At 39.1% G+C, this 27626-nt stretch overlaps 1 protein-coding gene across 1 annotated transcript; it reads left to right on the top strand.

Moving 5' to 3' along the window:
- The first annotated feature begins 49 nt into the window (after positions 1 to 49).
- Positions 50 to 27626, top strand: LOC123656315 (transcription elongation factor SPT6). The gene is made up of 24 exons (XM_045592018.1): positions 50 to 284; positions 397 to 487; positions 696 to 895; positions 5763 to 5882; positions 6894 to 7051; positions 7478 to 7608; positions 8875 to 8990; positions 9423 to 9595; positions 10651 to 10804; positions 11175 to 11317; positions 11635 to 11769; positions 14729 to 14877; positions 15336 to 15457; positions 16215 to 16399; positions 19432 to 19597; positions 21094 to 21236; positions 21584 to 21678; positions 22586 to 22763; positions 23421 to 23607; positions 23930 to 24862; positions 24965 to 25212; positions 25496 to 25700; positions 25783 to 25879; positions 25957 to 27626. Exons 1-24 carry the CDS (start codon positions 246 to 248, stop codon positions 26904 to 26906), a joined length of 5118 nt encoding a protein of 1705 aa, XP_045447974.1. The 5' UTR covers positions 50 to 245; the 3' UTR covers positions 26907 to 27626.

Raw genomic sequence — 27626 nt, 5'->3', positions numbered from 1 at the left:
TGTATGGCCAAAGAGACCCAACATTCTTAGCATTTTTTTTCCTTACTTACATTAGTGACATTATAATTTTTGAGAAATATTATCCTGCATATAGCAATACAGAAAAAAAATGTTGTTTATGACGCGACTTAGTGATTTCTGTTCTTTGTAGGCTTTCATTTCTCTTTTATATTTATTAGGTAGTGAAACTATCTTCTTTTTAGTGATATAAGTAGAAAACTAATTGTGTTTATAATTAAGTGAACATGGCTGATTTTTTGGAATCCGAAGCTGAGGAGAGCGAGGTTAGTATAATGAGAAACAATGCATGTTTCGTTTTTGATTACGTCCTATACATTCTTTTTAATTACACGCTAAAGTTTGTGATAAAATAGGTACTATTTTTTGTATGATTAGTTGGACTCGGAAGAAGACGAGAAACCAGCGGAACGGAAAAAGCCAAAACGTAAAGCTGCGGTGCAAAGCGACGACGAAGAAGATGATGAGGGTTCGTGTTATTATCGTGTATTTTACACGTACATAGACTTAACCAAAGAGATTATGCACTCATATAATCAATTGAAACGTTTGTCAGATGTAGTACTATAAATTCTATAAAATAGAATTAAATTGAATTCTTTAAATGTAAATATTAATTATTTTATACCATTAGAGGCATAAAATGACTATGCAGTCACGTTGTTAATATATTTCAGATGACGAGGAACGACTCCGAGAAGAGTTGAAAGATTTAATTGATGATGCACCAATAGAAGAGTCTGGGAGTGATGGTGAAGACTCGGACGCTAGTGAAGGTCCAAAAAAGAGGAAAAAGAGTGATGATGAACTAGACGATAGGTTAGAGGATGAAGATTATGACTTGATTGAAGAGAATTTAGGTGTAAAAGTTGCTAGAGTAAGTACTATAATTGTTCCCAGATAAAATAATTTGTTTCCTCATTGATAAAGAAAGTGAAAGCTTAACAAGTTGGATGTTGTAAAATAATGAGTCATTGAATTTTTCTGACCTTAGGCATCATAATTAAGTACATATTACATTAGGTCATATGTTACATCAATATTATCATTTAACCAGTGAGAAGGTAAGCCCTAAAAATACTATGAATAGGGGCGCATGCAAAGTACTCATATGCCTTAAAATGTTCATTTCTTTGTAAAGGTAATATAGTCTCGCCATAAAAACTAATTGTAATGAATAAAAACCACATTGATTTTTAAATATACATTTACATTTATTTATTTATTTATTTCCGTATTTACACAACATATTCAAGTAACAAGTAACAAAAAAGGGGCAATCAGTTTCTAGGTGTAATTTAAAAGTAATTACTAAGTATGATCTCTACTTCTCCTAGCTAGGTAGCTAAGCTATCTGTATTAAGGAGAAGCAATTTTCCTCCCAACAATTCAGCAATTTCTACTTTTCATTAGTTTGCCACGAGTTGTTCAGAATTCAAAGCTACATTATAGATTATAAAGTTACATTATATTCTACAAAAGATTATATGCATAATTTTTTAAGTAGGTTAAGAGTGAAATAATAAAACATAAAAAACAAACAAAATCAAGGAAAAATATGAAATAAAGATAGTAATTTTGTAACAGATATGTCTGCATGATTTCAACTAAGGGTTACCAATATGTATTTGTGTGTGCGTGTATGTGTATAGTATGTATATAGTAGTGTAGTGTATGTTGTTGGTGTGTATGTTTGTGTTGGTGTGTATGTTTGTGTGTATGTTTCTGTGTGTGCAAGTGTGCTGATATGTCTTTTATCAGGAAATTTGGTGGATGCACTACATGGTGACCGAATTAAGCAATCAGTTTTAGGAGTTCTTCCGTTTCGTCATAAGTTTCAGAAAGAAGAAAGCAACGGATGGTTCTTTTGCAAGTTGAATAGGGTAAGGAATAGATAGGTTATTTTATATTTAGTTTATTATATAGATATGGCCCAAGAAAATAATTAAATCGTTTTGTGAAGGCATAATTCGACTGTGGGATAGTAAATATCTTGTCTTTTTGTCGTTTTTGGATCGGAATAAGGGGTCTTTCTGTGTTGCATAAGAAGAGTCTGTAAAATATAGTGCTGTCTGACGTTGAGAACATTCCATGTTTTGTAAAGTTCTGTAGTTGGGTAAACAAGAGGCTTAAATGTGGTTACTTCCAGCGGTTTTATTGCGGAAGAAGCAACGCCAGTAGGTAATAATTGTTTGACATAAGGCATGATAGACTGTGCGTATTACATGACAGTTGGCAACATGTCGTAGGTTTTTAAAAATATAAATAAGTTTCCTTACCCTAGTTGTAAGAAGATAAATGTGTGTTTTAAAGTTAAGAGTTTTATCTATGTACATATATACCTAAGTATCGTATATTATCAACGGTGGTTATGAAAGGACATTTGCGTGCTGTGTTTATTTGTGAGTATGCGTGACAGGAGTGAGCTTTCAATATGGTAGGAGTTTGGAGTTGTGATTTTGGTGAAATAGTAATAAATTTTTTTTTGATGTATTATTAGCGTATGTAGTATGTGAAAGAAGCCAATCATATGTAAACTTTTTGAAGACCGTTTTGAGCAATAATCTGGACTCCAGCCCACCAGTTTCCATAAAAAGTTTGTGCTGTGTCATCAGCAAAAGACACTATTTTTGAATTAGGGGTGTACAAATTGCATAAATCATTAATGTAGGCTAAAAACAATGTAGGACCAAGAATACTGCCTTGTAGCACTCCACAGGTAATTGAAATTTCATTGCTAATATGGTTACCCAGTTTAACCATATGTGTCCGATTTGTCAGGTAGCTTTGGAATAAGTCCAATTGTAAACCTCTTATTCCCAATGTGTCTAATTTTAATAACAGTTTGGACTTAGGAATGGTGTCAAAAGCTTTACCAAGGTCAAGAAATATGGTGAGTACTTTGTTGTGGTTATTTAATTTGGTTATGGTGAAGTCCATCAGGTTTTGAACTGCATCAGCGGTACTTACATTATTCCGTCTAAAACCGAATTGTTGTGGAGAAATAGCATTAAACTTTTCAAGGAAATTTACTAATCAATTATTTATTAAACGCTCGAGAACTTTCGATAGAGAAGTAAGAATCGCTATAGGGTGATAGTTATTAAAAGGCCTTACATCGCCTCCCTTAAAAATTGGATGAATAATTGCCTTTTTGAATGCTGTTGGAAAAATCCCAGTCTGAAAGCACAAGTTGAAAATATAACATAACGCTAGTGAAAGTAATGAAGAGTATCTTTTTAAAGTAGCAGGTGATATTCCATCCCATCCTGTCTCTGCATTTGTTCTTAGAGAGTTAATTACAGCCATGATTTCTTTAGGATTCGTTTCATTTAAAACAAAGGTGTTTGTTAGTCTGGTATATGGTATGCACATAGGTTGAGATGATGGGTCTTTGCAGTTGATTTTGTCAGCTAGATTTTTTGGTGTTTCAACAAAAAAATTGTTTATGTGATTACAGTTCTGTGAGGGTGATTCGGCGTGAGATAGTAGGTGATTGGGTGAATGTTGTGATTTTGATATATTTGTAATCTTTTTCAATTTGTCCCAGAGAATCTTAGAATTATTTCCAGCCTTAGTAAGTTCTTCGGTATCGTATTGTCGTTTAACTTTTTTTAAAATTTTATTGCAAAAGTTTCTGTATCGTTTATAACTAATTTCGAGAATACTATTATTGGGCGACTTTTTTAATTTTTTATGTAGTGAATCCCTGTCGTATACACCGCAAGAGCCCAGGTGTAATCGTAAAACCCTGGGGTTTTACGATTTTTTTCCTCCTAGCAGGTAATTTAATAACATTGGTACTATTAGAAATAGCACCTTATAGCATATTCACCAGAGTGTCAGCAGCAATATTAGGGTCCTTAATAGAATAAATGGGGATAAAATCAATTTCGTTCATTTGTTTGTCAATTTTCGCAAAATCTACTTTTGTTATATTATTGGAGGTTGTTTTGGATTTAATTTTTTTACATAACATGCATAGAAGAGAAGAAAAATGGTCAGTCACTGTGGTTTCAAGAACTAGAGAAATTGCAAGGATTTTAGTTTTTTAACCGACTTCAAAAAAAGGAGGTTACTCAATTCGACCGTATATATATTATGTATGTTCGGGGATAACTCCGTCGTTTATAAACTGATTTTGATAATTATTGTTTCGTTGGAAAGGAAATATCCCTAGTTTGGTACCGTATCTTTTTTTTTATGTATGTTCGGGGAGAACTTCGTTGTTTATGAACCGATTTTGATATTTCTTTTTTTGTTGAAAAGGAGATATCCTAAGTGTGGTACCATGATAAGGAAACTAGGATCTGATGATGGGATCCCAGAGAAATCGAGGGAAACCCTCGAAAATCCGCGTAACTTTTTACTGGGTATACCTATTTTGATGACTTTTAATTTAATCGAAAGCCGATGTTTATCATGTAGTCATTTAAATTTAATAGAGATCTGATTACAACTTTTGGAGTAATCTTCGATAATACGTGTTTACTTGACTAATTTTTCGTCTACCTATGTTGTATTACTTGTTGATGTAATTAAAGATGGTTTTTTTTCGTTTGCCAGCAAACACAATTATATACTCACATATATATAGTCACTCTAAGGACTAACTTTTATCTTATAAACTAATTTTTATCTTAATCAAATTCTTCTCATAATCAATTGGTCTACTCATCAAATGTGTTTTGAAGGGTTCATCAGTCATCTTACAGCTATGTATATGCTATGTGCTGTTTTAATATTTTTATGCTGACCTAATAATGCATGATATTTCTTTATTTATAACATTTAAAAAGAATATGACATGAAAAATGTACAAAATACATTAGGCACAAAAAAAAATTACGTAGACGAGTGTGCGATGATCAAAAAGCCGCATTTTTTAATGTCGCAGAATAAACACACTAACCTACTATTCAAATCCACTGTAACTGTAGGTAGATTTGATAGTACTTTAGTGTGTCCACTGCAATTGCAGGTGGATTTGAATAGTAAATTAGTGTGTCCACTGAAACTGCATGCGGATTTGGATAGTATTTTAGTGTGTCCACTGCAACTGCAGGTGGATTTGAAATTATTTTTTTTGTAAGCTAAATGCTTATTGCGCGCCTTATAACAGGTTAAATGTTTTAAAAGTATGTACCTGTATTTGTAAATAATTAGCTATTATTTACTATTGAATACAAATTTACACAACATGATAAATTTTGATACTTTAGATGGGACAAATGGTAGGAGTGCTAAAAATATAGGTATGATATATTTGTTTGTAAAGATTGCCCTTTTTCACACCAAGGCTCATAGACAACTTTACAAGAAAGCTGTGAGAATATGACCTAAATCTGACCTATATTAAAAAATCTATTATCATTTAGTTGATGAACTTAATGTAATGAAATATTATAATTTTATCTTCATACACTATAAATAAAGTAAATTTTATTTTTCGTTATTATCATTTTCCTCAAACTTTTTACTGGCAATGTATGGGGCTATATTCATGATATCATTTCAGCCTATTGAAGTCCACTGCTGGACATAGGCCTCCACAAGTTCGCGCCAAAAATGGCGTGTACACGTGTGTGTCATGTCATGTCATATTCATGATACCAATTATGTTATTGCTATATACTTGTAAATTCTAAGCTATTACATATTCTTTTTTATTTTTATCTCTTTTATTTTTCATAAATATACAAAGTTTCTAACAGAAACTATAAAATAAGTGATAACATTTATAGAATAAATTCAAAAGACTGCGGCGTCTAGAGGATGACGACAGTGACAACGAAGGTGCCGATGATCCAGAGCTGGAGAGAGAGGTCATCGCTGAAAAGTTGTTTGTTGGTGGTTCTGATGAGGTATGGGCATAAATAATGGCTCGGCTTTAGATTAAGAACCGTCATTTTGAAGTTAGATAGGTTAGGGTTATTTTTTTTTATAACGAAATTATGTCGATAAACGGTCTAATTTAGAAGTTAGATAGTTTAAGGTTATTTTTTTTGTAACGAAATTATGCCGATAAACGGTCAAATTTTGAGCTTAGATAATTCAACACTTCTCAATCTAAAGCCTTATCTAAATAACTTACAATAACTATATGTTTGTAATATAATTGTCTTACAGCCTGTTTCAACAGTTTTGGAAAAATTTTAGTTCACAAGCTGCATATAGCCAAACAGCAGCAAGTAGAATAGGCCATTAGGATCTGTTTGCGAATAGGAATATATCAAATATAGCGGAATTTTAAGGAAAAAGAGAGATTAATACATCAAAAACTGTTATCGTTGGATTATATATTTTTGGATATCATCATCCATCGCTATCCACAACTAGTGAAACAAGCCTTTAATAGATTGTTATAATACCTTATATTATTGCAGCTTATTAACTAATTATAGTAATTAGTTAACTTAGCATTAACTAATTATAGTAATTAGTTAACTTTTTTGTGTAAAATAGGAACTGTAATCTAATAATTTAATCACAACGAAAACAAATTATTTAATGAATACAATTAATAAAATGGGATCTGTTAATATAATTTAATAAGTATATCACTATGAAGTATTCAACATGAATACAACTTTAAAAAAGAAATTAAAAAAGTTGTCATAAATTTTTCCATTAAGTTATAACAAGATCTTAGCTATCAAGATACATAGCTGTTATATAGTATATTTGCTAATTACATGTATATTTATTATAATAAGTAAATTAAAACATTTTTTGTCCGACGGTACTAATTACTGGTGGTGATTGTTATATATAATATTTGATATAACTTTAAAAATTAATTACAAATTATGTTTTGTCTATTACGAAATTGCCAAAAATTTTGCTTCTTCAATACGTTTTTTCTGTTAATTAAGGAGGATGAAAATCGTTCAGAATCAGCTGCTCCAAGGGAAGTTGAGTATGATGACGAGAACGAGGATATGGAATCAGATGCTGATGATTTTATAGTAGATGATGATGGCAGACCAATAGCTGAAAGAAAAAAGAAACGGAAACCTATGTTTGCTGATGCGTAAGATACTTACTTTCCTTACTCAATAGAATTTATATATTTGGATACATATTGGCGTAGAAATTGGTTGACATTTAATTTTAATGCTGTCGTTTTTGAAATGTAGTAGTAAAAGTTATATCCTCAATTACTCCTTAAAAATGTAATGTTACATCAGATGTTAAATTCAGTTCAGAAATTTAAAAGATTATTATCAATAAGAAATAAAAAATAAAAAATAAAAACTTTTCACTCTTTTCAGTATAATTGAGTGAAATGATATACCTTCAATTGAGTTAGACTTTGAAACATTTGTAAGAAATAACCAAGCAATCTAATAATAAGAATAATATAATAAATAGAAATTAAAAATTGTATACAATATGCTTATTACAGATATTATTACTCAAAAACTCCATTGCCATTTATTTAAAATAAATTTTACAGTTCCTTGCAAGAAGGTCAAGATATATTCGGTGTGGACTTTGATTACGATGAGTTTGAGAAATATGGTGAAGAAGATTATGAGGATGAGGAAGATGATGACTTTGAGTATATTGATGATGAGGACGAGGAGGGTAAGTTAATTATTTTAATGCTTTTGTGATTCATCAAATGAGTAAAAAAATTTAAAGTTAGGCGTAAACTATACAGTATGCTTTGAGTGCCCAAGTCCGAGGTCATAAAATGATAGACGTTTTACTTGTTATGGTCGTTATTGAACAGGAAATTTAAAATATGAAGAAAATATGAAATATATGTAAAATTATTGCTTATTGAAGTAAAACTTCTTTACGCGCGCTTGACTTCGAAAGTAAGCTGATGAATGCGTGATGAGAGCGTTATGAAAAGTGTGATCGGGCGAGGCGAACGGAGCAAGAGCGACAAGTGCGAGTAAACATTTTTTTTCTCTCTTTCTCTCATAGGCAGTTACGCTTTGTATATCAAAGACACAATGCAGGCCTATTGTGCAGAAATTTTACTTTAGTCTTGTGGTCTAAAGCACACTCGTTTTCTTAGAAGGCCACAAACGTCAGAGTATCTGACGCAACCTTTTTCATGGAAAATGCAATATGTACGGGCTTACTCGAATATATATAGTTCAAATTCCACTGGCAAGACATATAGTGCCAACTTGATTTCTTGTGCTTATGCAATAAATTAAAAAGGGAAATAGGTACTTTGATGCAGAATTATAGTTTTAAAACAATAAACAGAAGAGTATGACACTAATTGAAACTTACTTTCTAACTATGAATAGTTCTTGTCTACTACTGTAGAGGTATTATGCACGACAAATCAATAAATACAAAAAATTAAAGTTATTTTGGTCTTCATATAATTACGATTTTGCTGCTGTATGGTCACGGCAGTAAAGATATAGCCACCCCCTCTCTTTCCGTGGGTGTCGTTAGCACAGTTCGAAGACGGGCAGCAGCGTCTTCGGTGCGACAAAGCCAGCCCTGCGGTCACCAACCCGCCCAGCGTGGTGACTATGGGCAACGCATGAGCTCAGGACATTTTTGGTGCGAACTTTTGGAGGCCTTTGTCCAGCAGCGGACTGCGATAAGCTGAAGTGATGATAATTACGATGTAGTGACATCTATCTCGCAACATACGAACTAAGAACTGACGTATTCTACATCGCGATATTAAAGTTATTCGAAAATTGAAGATATATACAGGAACCTGACAGCAAATGTCGGGCAGTAGCCCACCAGACTCAACACCCGTCTGGTCGGAGGATCTTCCCTTTTCAATGGTGGATGAGGAACTTTACACCCTGTTCATCACATGCACCCCCAAAACGATTTTGATAAATAGTTATTTATTTTCTTCAATAGGCGAAAAAAGAAGGACTAAAAAAGGCACAGCTAAGAGACCTAGCAAGAAGTCCATATTTGAGATTTATGAACCGAGTGAGCTGAAGAGGAGTCATTTTACCGACTTGGATAATGAGGTATGTAACGCTAGAGTTTATTTTATAAAAAATCTGTGTTTTATGGATTCAGAGATTTATATGACATTACGTAAAAAGCTAAAAAAAATGTATATAGATTTATTTCTTGTGTTTTATCAAACTTTAACAAGCATTCTAATATATGATTTTATTTACATCTGAGATTTTGTATCAATGTTGTTATTACACACAGGATTGAAACAAATTCACAAGAATTTATTGGCAAGAGGTAAAATATGTTATTGGGGTCTTCTTCACTTCAAGTAACGAGACTAAAAGTTATTAAACCAAAGTGAAGTTTGATACTGAAAAAGATAAATATATCCCTAATTTTTAACTCTTAAATACATTATACGTCTAATATTTTATTAGTTATTAGCGAAATAGGACTGAAAAGTAATGTATTCTAATAATATTTTTATTCCTGTATAGATACGTAAAACCGATGTCCCTGAGAGAATGCAAATCCGAGAAGTGCCTATAACTCCGGTGGAGGAAGGCAGCACTGAACTGGAAGATGAAGCCGAATGGATCTACAAACAAGCTTTCTTAAAGCCTCCCGTTTCGAAGGCAGATGCACAAGAGGCTAGAGAGCGGTCTAGACGGTATGTGGTATTATTTAATGAATAGTATATAGTTATTAATTCACTTCAAAGATTCTGCAATGCTTGAAGACAAAAGTCTTCGAGCAATGCGTCCTGCCTATATTAACATACGGAGCCGAGACGTGGACACTGACAATGACTGATCCACAAGTTTAAAGTCTCTCAACGTGCAATGGAACGGGCTATGCTTGGGGTTTCTCTCAAAGATAGGATTAGAAATGAGACTATCCGCGAGAGAACGAAAGTAACCGACATAGCCCACTGAATTAGCAAGTTGAAGTGGCAGTGGGCTGGTCATCTGTGTCGCAGGACCGATGGCCGTTGGAGAGTAGAGACCGCGTCTTGGCAAACGCAGTGTGGGACGTCCTCCGGCCCGTTGGACCGACGACCTGCGTAAGATTGCCGGTGTAGGCTGGATGAGGATTGCGGAAAACCGGGATGTCTGGTGCGAACTTGGGGAGGCCTATGTACAGCAGTGGACTGTAATAGGCTGAACTGACTGTTTGACTGACTGATTAATTGTCATAGAGTCATCATTGTAATATGTATACTTGTATGTACTATGTTTATTTATTTACTAAGAATATCTTTATGAATTCGCATCGCATTCAGCCTGTGACATCCCACTGTTGGGCATAGGCCTCTTTTTCCATGTAGAGAAGAATTGGAGCTTAATTCACCACTTTGTTCCACTGCGGCTTGGCGGATATGTTCCCTACTGTGAATAACGATTGCTATCAGGTATTATTGATAAAAACCAGGACCGACGGCTCAACGCGCTCTCCGAGGCAGAGGTGTGTAGACCGACAAGGACACACATCCAAACTGTAAGATACCCATCTCGAGCGGACTTCGAACCCGCAAAACGTCGGTGTTTTAGGCGACTACTCGCACCACTGCACCAGAGCGGTTGTGTATCAATTAACGCAGTTGTACCGCTTTTTGACTAAATCTGTTTTAATTTTAATTTTTATTTTTAGCACAGCCTATTTTTCGAATATTGTATATATTCAACAACTATAATAACAAGGTACTATAGAATTCTATTTTTGCAGAGGATCCAGTACTGTAGTGAAGATCCGACAAGCCTTAGATTTTATGAGAAATCAGACTTTGGAGGTGCCATTCATAGCATTCTACCGCAAGGAGTACGTCCAACCTGAGCTGAGTATAAATGACCTGTGGAAGGTCTACAAGTACGATGCTAAGGTAATATTTCTATAAAGTTGTTTCATTTGTACTAAGTTGATATGTTTTAGTTTCAAAGTGATTTAATAAATAATAATTTTTTTATTTTGTTAATTATTTTTTTGTTGACATCCATCATATTACACATGTACCTTTAATGTCAACTTAACTCAGAAAACCGAAACATCTATATATAAATAGAGCATATTTTAATTTTCAAACTTTCTGACCCTTTGATCGAAACTCTTTAATAAACAACAGAATAATATTTTCCAATGAACCTTAAGTAAAAATAACCTTTTTTTATTTTGTTTAATTAGGAGGAAATTAGTCTCTCGTATATTACAATATATTATAATTATATATAACATACAGATATTACTTGTTGCAGTGGTGTCAGTTAAAACAGCGTAAAGAGAATTTGCTTCGACTCGTCGAGAATATGCGCGAATTTCAACTGGATAAAGTTATGGCAGATCCGGACGCACCGATACCTGACAACATGAGGCTCATCAAAGATGAGGATATTGAGAGGTGAGATATCAGATGATACTGAATAATCTTTTTCCTTAACAGTAGTTAAAAAATAAGGTTGGAATAATAATTCATAGTTATTTATTTGAAATTAATGTTATGCAAAGGCATAATTGTATAGGTAGAACGATGCGTATTGACCATTGTTACATTTTTTTTTAATCGCTAGTGACTGATTTAGTTAAAAGTGACCTGTGAAAAATCATACCTCATCTTCATCACCATCTTTAACATAAATTACGTTTTAATTTGTAGTTTTGTACTATTAGTATATGCAATACATATATCATAGAAGGGATTTAATTTTTATTTTTCAGAATCAAGAATGTACAGACTCCCGAGGAACTCCGTGACGCTCACTCACATTTCTTCTTGTATTACTCCAACGATTTGCCTGAAATGCAGAGATTGCAACGCATGAAAGAAAAGAAAAAGGAGTTAGAGGAAAAGAAGTAAGTCAATCAATATTTATTATTATTCATCAAAGGGGTTTTTTTTATATAGATTTTATGTATAGTGAAAATGAGATTACCCTTCAAAATCGAAATCAAATATTATTTAAGTAAGGCTTCATAAGTACTTTTCAATCATCATTTTACTTTATTTTTAAGCTCTGCCTGTACCTGAATGCAAGCACCTGATGGTAAACGGTTACCATTAGCTTACCACCAGGTGAGCCGTATGCTATTTGCTGATCTAGTGAATTAAAAAATATATATTCCCCAATTGTCCATTATTCCCATATTGATGTCCACGTTAATTGTCCGTCCGATTGTTTTTATTCCATCGTCACCATTTTTTTTAAAACTTACTCATTAATCTATTTTGACATTAAGACAAGAATATTAAAAATGTCACGATTAAATAGTTACATAGTGTCACATAGCTACAAAGCAAGATCGCCATCACTGGCAATGTATCAATAACTATTCATTTGGGCTTGAGACAAAATGTTTCTCAAACTTTTATATCGCTGTTATTTATTTCTATTTCATTTATTTTAGGGTTTTTCATTTGTTTAGCAGCTGGTTGTACTGTTCTTATGTTGTATTGTTTGAATGCCTGACTCCTCGATAAAAACAAATTATGCATTTAGTTTCTATACTTTGTTTACACAGTTATGTTAACTATATATAATTTATATTATATTGTATAAATAATTGCACAACTCGTCAAGTAGTTAGAAGGTATTTATCTATCAGGATACTAAAACAAAACACAAAAAAAAATATTATAATATCTATAATTACTGGAGGAATCACTGCCTGCCTAAGATACAGGACTTTCCTACTTTAGGCGGCAGGGGTTTAAAATACAGTGTACAGATATATTATTAAACAATTAAAATAAGCATATACAAAATAAATGAGCATATAAAGTCTATGAATCCAAGAGTCTTAAAAGACACCAATAAGGTTCTTTATAGTATAAGCGAGCACTTAAAAAGAAATTAATATGATTAAAGGATTAAGGAAATACGTATTGAATAGATTAGAAATAGAGCTTCCTTACATATATACTGTTTTGTCTGTATTTTATAACGTAACTACAACATATATATGTCTGAAATTGTAAAAATATTTTCTGTTTCTGTTTAATAAATTTCATTCCATTTCATTTCAATCAATATATAATAACACACATTTTTTTTTATGTGGTCTATGATTTAGTAGTATTAAAATGCGTTCGAAGTTTGGGAATCGAGTATTTTTTTGGGTGCTTCTACATGTGTTTACATGTAGAAGCACTCAAAAAAATACTCTTTTAATACTCTATTTAATAAATAATTAAAATTAAGAAAATAATTGAAGGTATTTATCATATTCGAGTTCAAATAAGTCGGAAAGAATAACGTACAAATATAGAGCAACACGGAGGGGAGTACCCATATACAGGCGTTCCTCTCTGTCAAGGTATAAGTCCAAATAGTCCTACGCGTACAATAAAACTAGTTGCAGACGAACTGATCACTAGACTGAATCTAGTTGCGCGATTGAATCAACGTCCTTCAAAAAATGCCATATTGTTCTGTTTTTTGCTGCAAAAAGAGATCTGCCACGTCAAATTTACTAAAAGATGGCGTTACCTTTCATATGTAAGTATTTTTTAAATACATTATTTACTGTATACTTGTTTTAAATCTTTTTTAAACATAAAAATTACAAATGTTATCGGTCGTGTTGTTTCGGATTTGTTTACCAACACAGGTCGCTTGCCCTCATACAATATGTTGTGGATCGGTCGAGCAACTGATCCGAGTCTATTTCCGAGAAATTTCTGTCGCTGAGCGATAGTGTTGTTACCGGTTTGTTTGTAGATAGTTATCGATAAAAATGGCAAAGGCAAAGGAGGAGACAGACATTTTTGAGATTCTGATGTATTTATATAATATTGCGAGCTTAATTTTAATATACATAGTTTTATAATAAAATTGCGTTAAATTAAGTATAATATAATACTTACGAGTATTAACAAATTTTACTTGAATTAGTTCATGTGAACTTCGACCATAATTAATATTAATTTTGTCAGGCTTCCTAAAGATCCAAATTTAAGGCATACATGGATTTTTTTTTGTAATAACAGACTAACCTGGACGCCCACAAGAAATAGTGTCATTTGCTCAAATCGTTTCAATACCTCTGACTTTCAAGTAGGGAACTGCCTAGATTAATAGTGGAAAAATATACCGGCACAAGCATTTCATTCTTAATGAGAAAAGAAAACCCATAAAAAAGTATTCGTCATATTTCAAGAATACTAATCCATTTTAAAAACCAGTAATAGATACAATTGTCCCTGGTTTTTAAAATGATATAAGTTATTTTTTATATATAGTTTATTTTTGACATGATAATTATTGTAGTACATAATAAATAAAGTCCATCTGTATAATAACACCTTAACTTTGTATCACTTTAAAAACTCAATTTCTCTAACCGAGTACTTGAATTTATCGATAATGCGTATCGACAGTTGTTACAACCACGGCTGTAAGCAACTTGTCAGTGTAGTTGCGGCATGTCATTATACTATAATGACAGAATGTATCTGTGTGTGAAAAATTTAAGTGTGTTTTTAATTTAGTATGTGTGAGTTTCGTGGTGATAGATGATTATTTTTGTGTGGGAATTAGATAAAGTGTGTGTGTGTGTGTGTGTGTGTGATCCCCCCCCGCAAAAAATGACCGACAGTTTTGTAACTGTAAAAAACGCTATGGCTACTCCCCTCCGTGTTGCTCTTTGCGTACAAATTACGTAAGTTCTATAGACATCGTTCTTTCATCAAATTATAAAAATATATTAACTTCATCAATCGTGACGTTTAAAGAACCCTTTTATGGTTTGTTGACATTTTATCTCACGGCTCTCTGAATACGGTAGAGTATGTAACAACTGTGTTGTGTTTCAGGCGTCTAGCGCGTGAAGAGGCGGAGAAGAACGGTGAGGATCCAGAAGAGGCAGCGGCCGCCGTCGTGGCCGCACAGCCCGATGAAGAGCCCGACGTTAAGTACGCGGCGCGCTCCGGGCCCTACGAGCTGTGCCGCAAGGCCGGCATCGGTAAGAGTCATGTGTTACTTCCATCGTCTCTGCTGTTCTGTATGTAAAAAAAAATCGTTTTATTTATACCTTGACTTACCTCGTTTCTGCTATTTTATATCTGGTGCATTAAGACAGGTTTCTATGTTGAAAAGAGGTTTTGCTCGTGCAAGATTTCGAACACGACATGTAAGAAAGTAGTCAATGGTCAAGCTAAGAGTCAGACTTACTATTTTCTTAACGCGAATAGTCTAGTAATCAAGTACTATTTTTGTGGTGTACTATATTGTAATTCGATGTTTCAATGCCCAAATTGAAATATTCGTTTTATTTAAAAAAGCCAACGAATATTGACATAAAATGTACTTCTATAGGTAAGATGGAGTAATTAAAAAGTAGTGAAAATTGCGAAATACTTTTTGTTTTTATATTAAATTTTTTGTATGTTATTATATTAAAAAATATTCCGTCTTCAACAGAGCCACTGGTCAAGAAGTTCGGTCTAAGTCCCGAGCAGTTTGCGGAGAATGTTCGCGACAACTACCAGAGGCACGAAGTAGAACAGCCGCCCGTACCACCGCTAGAGGCCGCCGAAGCCTTTGTGAGTATTAGTATTTTGCAAAACTGCCAAGTATAAGCGAGATAGACATGGAACGGGTTTTTCATAATGTTACAATTTAGATAGAATAATAAATGCTAATGAGTAACTCATATAATGATATATGCCACACACCTTTGTTGAGGTAAGGTACAGCAGGAAATATCTTGCTCAAAGTTTGGAGTAAGCAGACTCGGGAAGTACTTTAGACCACACGACTGAAGTAAAACTTTTTTAGCTCCCACAGTAAAACGTAACTTTCGCTTTTTCTATCTTCACTAACTTATATCTTCCTCTCAACTTCCGTTCATACCAATATTTTTAAGGAATCGGAAGTCAAGCGGGCGGAAGTCCAGCTAGTATTAGACAACTGGTAGAGAAGTAGATAGTGAGCGTGGTGGTGATACGCGCGAGGCGCAGCTAGTCAAAGGCGGCACTGAAGGGTAGGCACGGCAGTGGACTGAACTGTTTGTTGTGTTTGTGTGATTGTATTTGTGGTGACTGTGTGTGTGGTCTATGGTACGGATGTTACAGCTCGAGGTAGAGCCGGTGGCTGGAATTGGTACACAAGCGGTAGATAATACTGCTTTCAAACTGTGTTGTGTTCATGGGGAAAGGGATTAGGGGTAGGTTAGGTTAGATGTTGCAGACGTCTATAAGTTACGCTAATCGCTTACCATCCGTGCGTCTTACGCTAGTTTGACGACCTAGTTATATAAAAAAAAAAAGAAAAAAGATGGTGAGTGTTGTGGTGTCGCAGACGTCGGCGGGCTTCTCGGCGGCGGAGGCGCTGCGGCGCGCCGTGTACATGTGCGGCATGCAGCTGGCGCGCGAGCCGCTGCTGCGCGCCACGCTGCGCGACGCGCTGCGCGAGCGCGCGCTGCTCAGCGTGCGCCCCACCGCGCGCGGCCTCAAGGACATCGACGAGGGACACCCCTGCTTCAGGTACCGCACCCGCCTGTCTACTGCCGTGTACATGTGCGGCATGCAGCTGGCGCGCGAGCCGCTGCTGCGCGCCACGCTGCGCGACGCGCTGCGCGAGCGCGCGCTGCTCAGCGTGCGCCCCACCGCGCGCGGCCTCAAGGACATCGACGAGGGACACCCCTGCTTCAGGTACCGCACCCGCCTGTCTACTGCCGTGTACATGTGCGGCATGCAGCTGGCGCGCGAGCCGCTGCTGCGCGCCACGCTGCGCGACGCGCTGCGCGAGCGCGCGCTGCTCAGCGTGCGCCCCACCGCGCGCGGCCTCAAGGACATCGACGAGGGACACCCCTGCTTCAGGTACCGCACCCGCCTGTCTACTGCCGTGTACATGTGCGGCATGCAGCTGGCGCGCGAGCCGCTGCTGCGCGCCACGCTGCGCGACGCGCTGCGCGAGCGCGCGCTGCTCAGCGTGCGCCCCACCGCGCGCGGCCTCAAGGACATCGACGAGGGACACCCCTGCTTCAGGTACCGCACCCGCCTGTCTACTGCCGTGTACATGTGCGGCATGCAGCTGGCGCGCGAGCCGCTGCTGCGCGCCACGCTGCGCGACGCGCTGCGCGAGCGCGCGCTGCTCAGCGTGCGCCCCACCGCGCGCGGCCTCAAGGACATCGACGAGGGACACCCCTGCTTCAGGTACCGCACCCGCCTGTCTACTGCCGTGTACATGTGCGGCATGCAGCTGGCGCGCGAGCCGCTGCTGCGCGCCACGCTGCGCGACGCGCTGCGCGAGCGCGCGCTGCTCAGCGTGCGCCCCACCGCGCGCGGCCTCAAGGACATCGACGAGGGACACCCCTGCTTCAGGTACCGCACCCGCCTGTCTACTGCCGTGTACATGTGCGGCATGCAGCTGGCGCGCGAGCCGCTGCTGCGCGCCACGCTGCGCGACGCGCTGCGCGAGCGCGCGCTGCTCAGCGTGCGCCCCACCGCGCGCGGCCTCAAGGACATCGACGAGGGACACCCCTGCTTCAGGTACCGCACCCGCCTGTCTACTGCCGTGTACATGTGCGGCATGCAGCTGGCGCGCGAGCCGCTGCTGCGCGCCACGCTGCGCGACGCGCTGCGCGAGCGCGCGCTGCTCAGCGTGCGCCCCACCGCGCGCGGCCTCAAGGACATCGACGAGGGACACCCCTGCTTCAGGTACCGCACCCGCCTGTCTACTGCCGTGTACATGTGCGGCATGCAGCTGGCGCGCGAGCCGCTGCTGCGCGCCACGCTGCGCGACGCGCTGCGCGAGCGCGCGCTGCTCAGCGTGCGCCCCACCGCGCGCGGCCTCAAGGACATCGACGAGGGACACCCCTGCTTCAGGTACCGCACCCGCCTGTCTACTGCCGTGTACATGTGCGGCATGCAGCTGGCGCGCGAGCCGCTGCTGCGCGCCACGCTGCGCGACGCGCTGCGCGAGCGCGCGCTGCTCAGCGTGCGCCCCACCGCGCGCGGCCTCAAGGACATCGACGAGGGACACCCCTGCTTCAGGTACCGCACCCGCCTGTCTACTGCCGTGTACATGTGCGGCATGCAGCTGGCGCGCGAGCCGCTGCTGCGCGCCACGCTGCGCGAGCGCGCGCTGCTCAGCGTGCGCCCCACCGCGCGCGGCCTCAAGGACATCGACGAGGGACACCCCTGCTTCAGGTACCGCACCCGCCTGTCTACTGCCGTGTACATGTGCGGCATGCAGCTGGCGCGCGAGCCGCTGCTGCGCGCCACGCTGCGCGACGCGCTGCGCGAGCGCGCGCTGCTCAGCGTGCGCCCCACCGCGCGCGGCCTCAAGGACATCGACGAGGGACACCCCTGCTTCAGGTACCGCACCCGCCTGTCTACTGCCGTGTACATGTGCGGCATGCAGCTGGCGCGCGAGCCGCTGCTGCGCGCCCCGCTGCGCGACGCGCTGCGCGAGCGCGCGCTGCTCAGCGTGCGCCCCACCGCGCGCGGCCTCAAGGACATCGACGAGGGACACCCCTGCTTCAGGTACCGCACCCGCCTGTCTACTGCCGTGTACATGTGCGGCACTTCACTTTACTTCGGAGAAGCGTGGAAAGTGAAGTCTTCACTTCACTTCTCTTCACCCTTCACACGCTTCTTTGCGTGCCCCATATGCACACGGTGCATACACGGCAATACAGGTAACACTTAACCAATGCTGACTGGCCCTACTGCCATACTATGGTACTGCTCGGGTAAGAGGCAGTGTCGAAATCTGAGAAAATTTAGTTTAAAGTTTATGATTTATTTAACCTAAATATATACGCTTCAGCCTGTAATATCTCACTGCTGGGCATAGGACTCTTTCCTCATGTAGGAGAAAGATCAAAGCTTAATCCTCCAATGGGGGTTGGCGAATATATTGGGATACTATGAGTAACAATGGCTATCAGGTGTACATGATAACAACCGGAACCGACGGCTTAACGTGCTCTCCGGGGCACGGTAGTCAAGGACTGCACAAACATCCACACCACGGCAAAAATCTGTATGGCCAATACAAATGTTTGTCATGTGCGGGGATCGAACCCGCAACTGCCAGCGCAACAGCTACAAACCAGTGCTGTGACCGTTGCGTTAACGCGTCGTCACTAACTATATAGTATTGTAATATTAATAAAAGTTTTATAAGTTAATGCCGTGTGGTGTCGGCCGAGTAGAATAGCACCACCCCCTTTCTTCCCGTAGGGGTTTCCCTGGTTTCCTTATCATGGTACCACCCTTGGGATATCTCCTTTCCAACAATAAAGAATTATCGAAATCGGTTCATAAATGACGAAGTTATCCGAGATATGTTCGCGCATCGCTTGTTTTCTTGTTTTTTTTTTCATTATTAAAACGTAATCGTTTATTCGATTTAGACAGTGTCAGAAAGAGACTGTGTTGCCTAGGACACTATTCAGGAAAACGCAGAGTTGCCTAAGCTTTGCGCCACCCTCTCGCACTCACATTTAATTATTTATTTAGTTATTAATTTTGGGACCATTATTGTAAAAGAAAAAAATTGTTCACAGCATGAAATACCTTAAGAAGAAGCCAGTTCGCGATCTGACCGGCGATCAGTTCCTAAAGCTCACGACCGCCGCGGAAGATAAGCTACTGGAAATAAACATCAGTGAACAGATTGAGGGCAACACTGGCCCTAGTTATTTAGAAGAATTGAAGCAGTTGTACCAAAAGGTAAGGTTTTAATTTGTCACAAAAAATGTAGATAAAGCTGATAAGTGCACTTTGTTTTGAGTTGTATTTGATACAATTTTAATTTTACTAGAATGTGCCTCAAATGTAACTATTGTTATTAATATCAATTTAAATGGTATAACAAATAGTAAAACATACTTATACTCCGCCCATTCGTTTATTTTCTTTTTCACAGTTCAATAAAATTTGAAATTGTGACTCCCTCACACGTTACCAATTCGATTTGAATAATAATCGATTTTATTTAAGAATAATTTTCAATCGATTTAATAAAATATTTTTAGTTAAAAAACATTAATCATTAATTCGTTTATTAGTTGTGTTGTTACTTTATTTAATAATTTTACTTGTTTCATTTGTATACCTGATTACGTACCTAGTTTGTTAAATTAACAAATAATCCTTAATTAAATTTAATAATCCTTAATAATCCTTTAATTTACCTACCCTCTGTCTCCTCAAACTCCTCAATAAACAAAATACTTTTCTCTGGCGAGCAGGTAACAAATTCAATATGTTTGCGAATAAATTTGATATAGACCTCTTTGACACTTGCTGTGCGTATGTTAGAAAGGTGATTAGCGACTCATTCTTTAACTCTCTTTAATTTTGTTGGTATTGTGATAACAACACTATTAAAGATACATTGATATATCTTAGAGATAAAATGTGATATGTGGTTAGTGATGTATTTCTGTGGTAGTTTCTGTTTCTATATGTGGGGAACTATTATTCGCTTTGTGTCTCTATGTAAATTTTGTATTTGTGAAAGTATTTTAGCTGTTGTTCCTCCTCAAAATTAAATAAATAAAATAAATAAATAAGTAGGTAGGTATGTGATTTTCCAAGTATATTTGCTCATAACCCTTGATATAAACTTGATTTAGACTTTATTAACCACGCGTTTAAAAGTTAAATTTCACTAATGCGTGCATAGAAACATTTTAAGGTAGCCGTCAAAAAATAAAAATAAAAATAAAAAATGAATGAATAGAGTTATTGTTCTTTACTCTTGGTTTGAAATTAAATTCCAAGATTTCGACTTAATTCCTTGCAAATAATTAATCTTGGAGTCATAGATTTTTAATTCCTTTTTATATTAAATTTATAGAAACAATAATTATAGGACGTAAAATTATTTTTTTCATATGATCGATTTATCGTATTTCAAGAACTGTTTGATAGTCTATGGTTGTTTGTTATGACACTTGACTACTAATCACTACCCGTCAATAAAGTATGACATTACTTAAGAATTTTATAGTATAGTATTCCGAAAAAAAAAAAAACTAATTTATAGGCTTAAGCTGTAAAAAGAAAATAAACTGATGGACGGGGTATAATGGCAGAAAATTTAGTGATTACTAAATTGGAGTAATAATTTCTTATTATATAAAACTATACTATATTTTTAAGAATATATTTGTCCTTTCTTTTTGGTATTTGGACTTACAGACTTCTTTTAATTGTTTTAGGATGAATTTGCAGCAACCGTTCAAGCGTGGAATGAGCTAAGAGCGGAAGCAGTCACACTCGCTCTCACCAAAATAGTAATGCCGGAGCTTAGACGAGAATTGCACGCTGTTCTATTACAAGAATCTAAAGATTACGTTTTAAAGTGAGTTTGAATACAAAGTATTTTAATATTATAAAACTTTTTTTACTTTAGGTACAGTAATAAAATAAATTGCTAAAAATATAGAGCAGCTCGACTGCCGGAGTACCTCAAGCTTATAAAACATCATAGCCAAATTATATTCATTTCAATTCGTGTTGTGTTTCTTTAGTAATTAAGGTAGCCAGAGCTTCTGGGTAAGGTCGAGGGTAGGATTGGAAACACGCTTTCAATCCTTTTAGTTTTGGAGGTGTCCATAAGCTACGGTATCAGCTTACCATCAGGCAAACCATACGCTCGTTTATCACCGTGGTGGTATTAAAATGTATATATAATTTGTGCACATACAGGTGCTGTCGCCGAAAATTGTACGACTGGCTGAAAGTAGCTCCCTACGAATCAAGAGTGTCTGATGATGATGACGAAGAATGGGATGCTTCCAATGGTATGTAAATCATGATCTTTAGCACAGAATTATTACAAAAAAACAACATTTTTTACTAAGTTATTCTACTATTTTGTTCGTCAACTATTATATAAATCAATAATGCTCGTTATTTATTTCCAAGTGAAAACTCAGATTCTTAAAATCGGGCAACGCAAACACAACGCATATGGTTTACTGATATTCTATTAGTCGAGAGTATTCAAAATAGTTGTAGGGGATATTCCTTAGATGTTTGGTATTAGTATTTACTACATCAAGAACCGTGACGATATATTTGAATTTTATCCATATTGCCAATTTTCTTTCAAAATCAAGAGTCTTAATTGGTAATTTCGTTTAAGGAATATTTATTATTTTACACTTTATTGTACACCAAACAAAATAAACAAGTAAAATTAGCAATAATTCGTAGAAAAAAAAAATTTACAATGTGGCGAATATTTAAGTACATGTTAAATAATTACTCTATTATTAGGCATTTCTTCACAGTTAATGTCCCATTACGGCAATTTTGATTAGCTTGTCGAACACCTTATTATGAAATAGAGTTTCTGTAAACCGTTTGACCCGTCCACGAATATCGGTCTCAATGTTTTACAATGACTGAACTGACTATAGGATGAGAGTTATTGTGAGTAAAGCGTAGGTATTTTATGGATATGAAATTTCGGATATGGATAGTTGAATGATAATATCAAATTCGGTTACGGTGTAACGATAGATTTTATATCTGATACCCGATGATTTAGATTACGGATAGATTAGGTTGCTTTTGAAATCCTCAACAACCCTAGTCGTGCCGTTAGATATACGTCAGATATAATTAGTGTCACAAATTCCTCGTCGCGATAACAGTCCCACGAAGTGTGGGAGCGGTGTAACGAGTTCGATGCGATGGCCGCAGGAGTGCGCGTGCTGTCCATCGCGTACGTGCCGGACCGCGCGCACTGCGCCTTCGCGTGCGTGGTGCAGGCGGGTGAGGTGGCGGACCACCTGCGCCTGCCGCACCTGCTGCTGCGCCGCAACGCCTGGGACGCGCTGGAGCGCCGCAACAAGGAGGCCGACATGACGGCGCTGCGCCGGTGAGTGCCGACTGCTTCTTTGAGGTACCGTCTGTCAGCGAACACAAGACAGTCTGATTCACCAATACGCCGTGCGGACATGCCGCGAATGCCTATTGTAGACTTCGTTACATTAAAAATATATAATAATAAATATCACATACACACACGGTCGTCTGTTCATATATATATATATATATATATATATATATATATATATATATATATATATATATATATATATATTAATATACAAGGATATCATAGATATATAAATATATAGATACAAATATTACACCCAGACTCAGGCGGGAATCGAACCCGCGGAACAGATAGCCACTAGAAACTGCGCCGACGGCCTAGCTAAATATTACGTAGCCTTAATCTTTGAGCTGGCTCCTAATTTGACCGATTGTGATAAAACGCAGTGTGGGACGTCCTCCGGCCCGTTGGACCGACGATCTACGTAAGATTGCCGGTGTAGGCTGGATGAGGATTGCGGAAGACCGGGATGTGTGGCGCGAACTTGGGGAGGCCTATGTCCAGCAGTGGACTGCGATAGGCTGAAGTGTGTGTGATAAAAATTATTATCACTTACATCTAGTGACTACGAAGTTAGAGTTGTGCTTAATAACACCTAAATTGGGACTAACATTATTTTTGTTACCGATTCTACAGATTTATACTGCGTAAGAAACCCCACGTCATAGTGATTGGTGGTGAGTCTCGCGACGCTCTCAACGTCAAGGCAGACGTCACGGAATGCGTGCAGCAACTCGTTGAGGACGAACAGTTTCCGCGCATTCCAGTAGAAATCGCAGACAATACTATAAGTAAAATATACAGCAATAGCATAAAAGGACGAGTAAGTTGTCAAAGAACATATTCTTATTATAATGTAATTGTGGAATTATGGGGTATTAAATACTATGTCATCATCATCACTTCAGCCTATCGCAGTCAACTACTGGACATAGTCCTGTGTATTTCAAAGCCAACAGTTGGATGGTTATACTGCCATCGGTCGGCTTTTTAAGTTACAAAGTGGTAGTGGAACTATGTTATCCCTTAGTAGCCTCTTACGACACTCACGGAAAGAGAGGGCTATATTGTTTACTGTCGTAACCACACAGCAGAAATACTTTGTGAATTATTTTATTTAATTATATATAATTTGTTTCCTGCAGAATGACTTCAGAGAATATCCAGATACGCTACGGCAGGCGATATGTCAAGCTCGCTTATTACAAGACCCTCTCATGGAAATATCACAACTCTGTGGGCCAGATGAAGAAATCCTATGTCTAAGGTATCACCCGCTTCAAGACCACATAGCAAAAGAAGACTTACTTGATGGAATCGAACTGGAATTTGTTAATCGTGTTAATGAAGTCGGTGTGGATGTAAATGAAGCCGTTTTAACAGGAAGAGGAACAGAACTGTTACAATTTGTATGCGGTTTAGGTCCAAGAAAGGCACAAGCTCTCATCAAATTATTTAAACAAACCAATCAAAAACTAGAAAACAGAACACAACTTGTCACAGTATGTCATATGGGTCCAAAAGTCTTTATCAATTGTTCTGGTTTTATCAAAATTGATACAAATAGTCTGGGTGATAGTACCGAAGCTTATATAGAAGTTTTGGATGGTTCTCGAGTTCACCCAGAAACTTATGAATGGGCAAGGAAAATGGCCGTCGATGCGTTAGAGTATGAAGATGAAGACGCTAATCCAGCCGGTGCTTTAGAAGAAATCCTTGAAGCTCCAGAAAGACTTAAAGACTTGGACCTTGACGCATTTGCAGAAGAATTGGAACGTCAAGGTTTTGGTAACAAGAGCATAACGCTATACGATATACGAGCAGAACTAAATTCTAGGTATAAGGATCTTAGAGTTCCTTATCGTTCGCCTACAGCGGAAGAATTGTTTGATATGCTTACCAAAGAGTCTCCGGAGACGTTCTATGTAGGAAAAATGGTGTTAGCGACAGTAATTGGTATCACGCATAGAAAACCTCAAAGAGAAATGTTAGACCAAGCCAATCCTGTCAGGAACGATGAGACTGGCTTGTGGGAATGTCCTTTCTGTCACAAGAATGATTTCCCTGAACTCTCAGAGGTAATTTTTAATGCCTAAATTTTTCATTTTTTCGTTTAATATCCTGTTTATCTTTGGAACAACAATATCTTATACACTACAATCTTTATTTTTATTTTTTAGGTATGGAATCACTTCGATGCAGGCGCATGTCCAGGTCAAGCAACGGGGGTTAGAATTCGTCTCGATAATGGTCTTTCAGGATATATTCATATAAAAAATCTATCGGATCGACACGTGACAGATCCAACAGAGAGGGTGCGGATAGGTCAGACCATACACTGTCGAATTTTGAAGATTGACGTTGAAAGATTTTCCGTGGATTGCTCTTCGAAATCGTCAGATTTATTGGATAAAAATAATGAATGGAGGTGGGTTTTAGCATTTCAAACATTTACATTAGGTAAAACAAGATCAAATTTCATGACGTCACTTCTGCGTCACGTTCTGCTGCGTCCGCGTCTAATATTTTTTAAAACATCGTGACCTGGCCTATTGTATAGGTACAACACTGTCATACAATAACTGTTCTAAATGTCCCTAATTTTTCTTCTAGCGTTAATAAATATCGCGTTGAGGTTAATTAAGTATAATTATATGAATATGGTGCTTACTTACGTATAAGAAGTAAGTAAATAAATATATTTATTTTAGGCCTTCAAAAGATCCATATTACGATCAAGAGGCAGAAGACAAGGACATTCGTAAGGATAAAGAAGCGAAACAGACTAAGGAGCGTTTGCAATACGTAAAACGGGTTATAGTACACCCCGCTTTCCACAACATCAGTTTTGCAGAGGCTGAAAAACTTATGGAAAACATGGCCCAAGGTGAAGTCATCATCAGACCTAGTAGTAAGGTAAGTTCACGTTTATATATTTCGAACGAGATCTGTGTTATTAGTTTATAAAATAGCTGTAACAAAAACCTCGATATTACAGGGTTCTGATCACCTCACTGTGACGTGGAAGGTGGCAGATGGTATATGTCAGCACATTGACGTGCGAGAGGAAGGCAAAGAAAATGCGTTCTCCTTAGGTTTGTACTCGTTTTTAGTTGTTTTTTTTTTAGATGTGTATTCATTTGTGATATTTACGATTCTATTTATATTGCAGGTCGTAGTTTATGGATACAAGGTTCCGAGTTCGAAGACCTTGATGAAATTATTGCGCGACACGTCACTCCCATGGCGGGACACGCGCGGGACCTCATATCCTACAAATACTACAAGCCCCTCGGCGGCATGAGGGATAAGGCCGAGGAGATCCTGAAGGAGGAAAAGGGGAAGAACCCCAATAAGATTCACTACGTCATATCCGCCGCTAAGAACCACCCCGGCAGGTTTCTCCTGTCGTATTTGCCGCGCGCACGCTGCACGCACGAGTACGTCTCGGTGACGCCCGACGGGTACAAGTTCCGGCAGCGCATGTTCGACTCGCTGGGCGGCTTGCTCAGGTGGTTCAAGGAGCACTTCCGGGACCCGCCGCCCTCCGGCACGCCCGCCCAGCGCACCCCCGCGGCCCGCACCCCGCACGCCGCGCTCGCCTCCGCGCTCTACCACACGCCCGCGCCGCACACGCCCGCCTTCCACACGCCCGCGCACACGCCCGGCCCCGCCTACGTGAACACGCCCTACACGCCGTCCGCGCAGACGCCCTACATGACGCCCTTCGCCACGACGCCGCGCCAGCCCGACTTCCTCACCCCGGCGGCGCCGCGGCACCGCCAGGTGCAGCTGCCCGTGTACGCGGAGCCGTCCGACTGGCAGAAGGCGGCGGAGGACTGGGTGCGGCACCGCTCGGTGCGCGACACGCCCGCCACGCCGCGCAGCGACGGCACGGGCACGCCGCGCTCGGAGCCGCGCTCCACGCCGCGCCACGACGCGCGCGCCACGCCGCGCCACGACATGCGCGCCACGCCGCGCCACGACGCGCGCTCCACGCCGCACGGGCCCGCCTCGGGCCGCTCCTCGCGCGCGCACTCGCTGCGCTCCACGCCGCACACCAACACGTCGCCGCGCTCCATGTCGCTGGGCGACGCGACGCCGCTCTACGACGAAAACTAGGACGCGCGGCACTCGTCCGACCGAGAGAGAGAGAGAGAGAGAGAGAGAGACAGCGGTGCGTTCCGCCAAGCGTACTCGAAGCGCGCCGCGTTCGTTCATCGTGATTTCGCGCGAGACTAGATATTATTCGTCTCGTAATAGACATATCTGTACTCTTCACTTATTCTCTTTTACTCGTAACTTGTATATTTCGCCACGATGACGGAGCCCTGCAGCGTTTCGAAATCTAAGAGTAGATAAATGAATTGAAACACCCGGGTCTCGGAGTGAATAGATAGCCAAGGTATATAATATTCGAAGAAATTGATTTCTCTCTAAAAACGATATATTGTAGTGAGTGATATTTTGCCGAATAGTGCACTTTTTATATTTTGAGGCGTTTTATTTCGTCGCGAACTACGTCGGCTTTGTCCAATATATACGATTATGATACTTATTTTATTTATTAATTTTTCATTTGAAACTTTAGGTAATATTAATACATCTATATATTTTTTTAATATACCAAGTAGTTGGTAGCATTTAAAATGTAATCCTTCCAAATATGTCAAGCGTCAGATGATGTTCCCGCATGTTGCGGTGTGACACAGTGATGTGTGGTATCTACAGTGCAATTGATCCAAAAAACAATAGAAATGCCTTATAGATGGTTAGTGACGACAGGCACGTGATGTATTGTTGCTAACTTGCGGGAAAACTAATAAAGGTTATGACAAATAA

This window comes from Melitaea cinxia, chromosome 9 (assembly GCF_905220565.1).
Source record: "Melitaea cinxia chromosome 9, ilMelCinx1.1, whole genome shotgun sequence".
Classification (NCBI taxonomy): domain Eukaryota; kingdom Metazoa; phylum Arthropoda; class Insecta; order Lepidoptera; family Nymphalidae; genus Melitaea; species Melitaea cinxia.
This window is presented reverse-complemented; position numbering and strand designations above follow the sequence as displayed.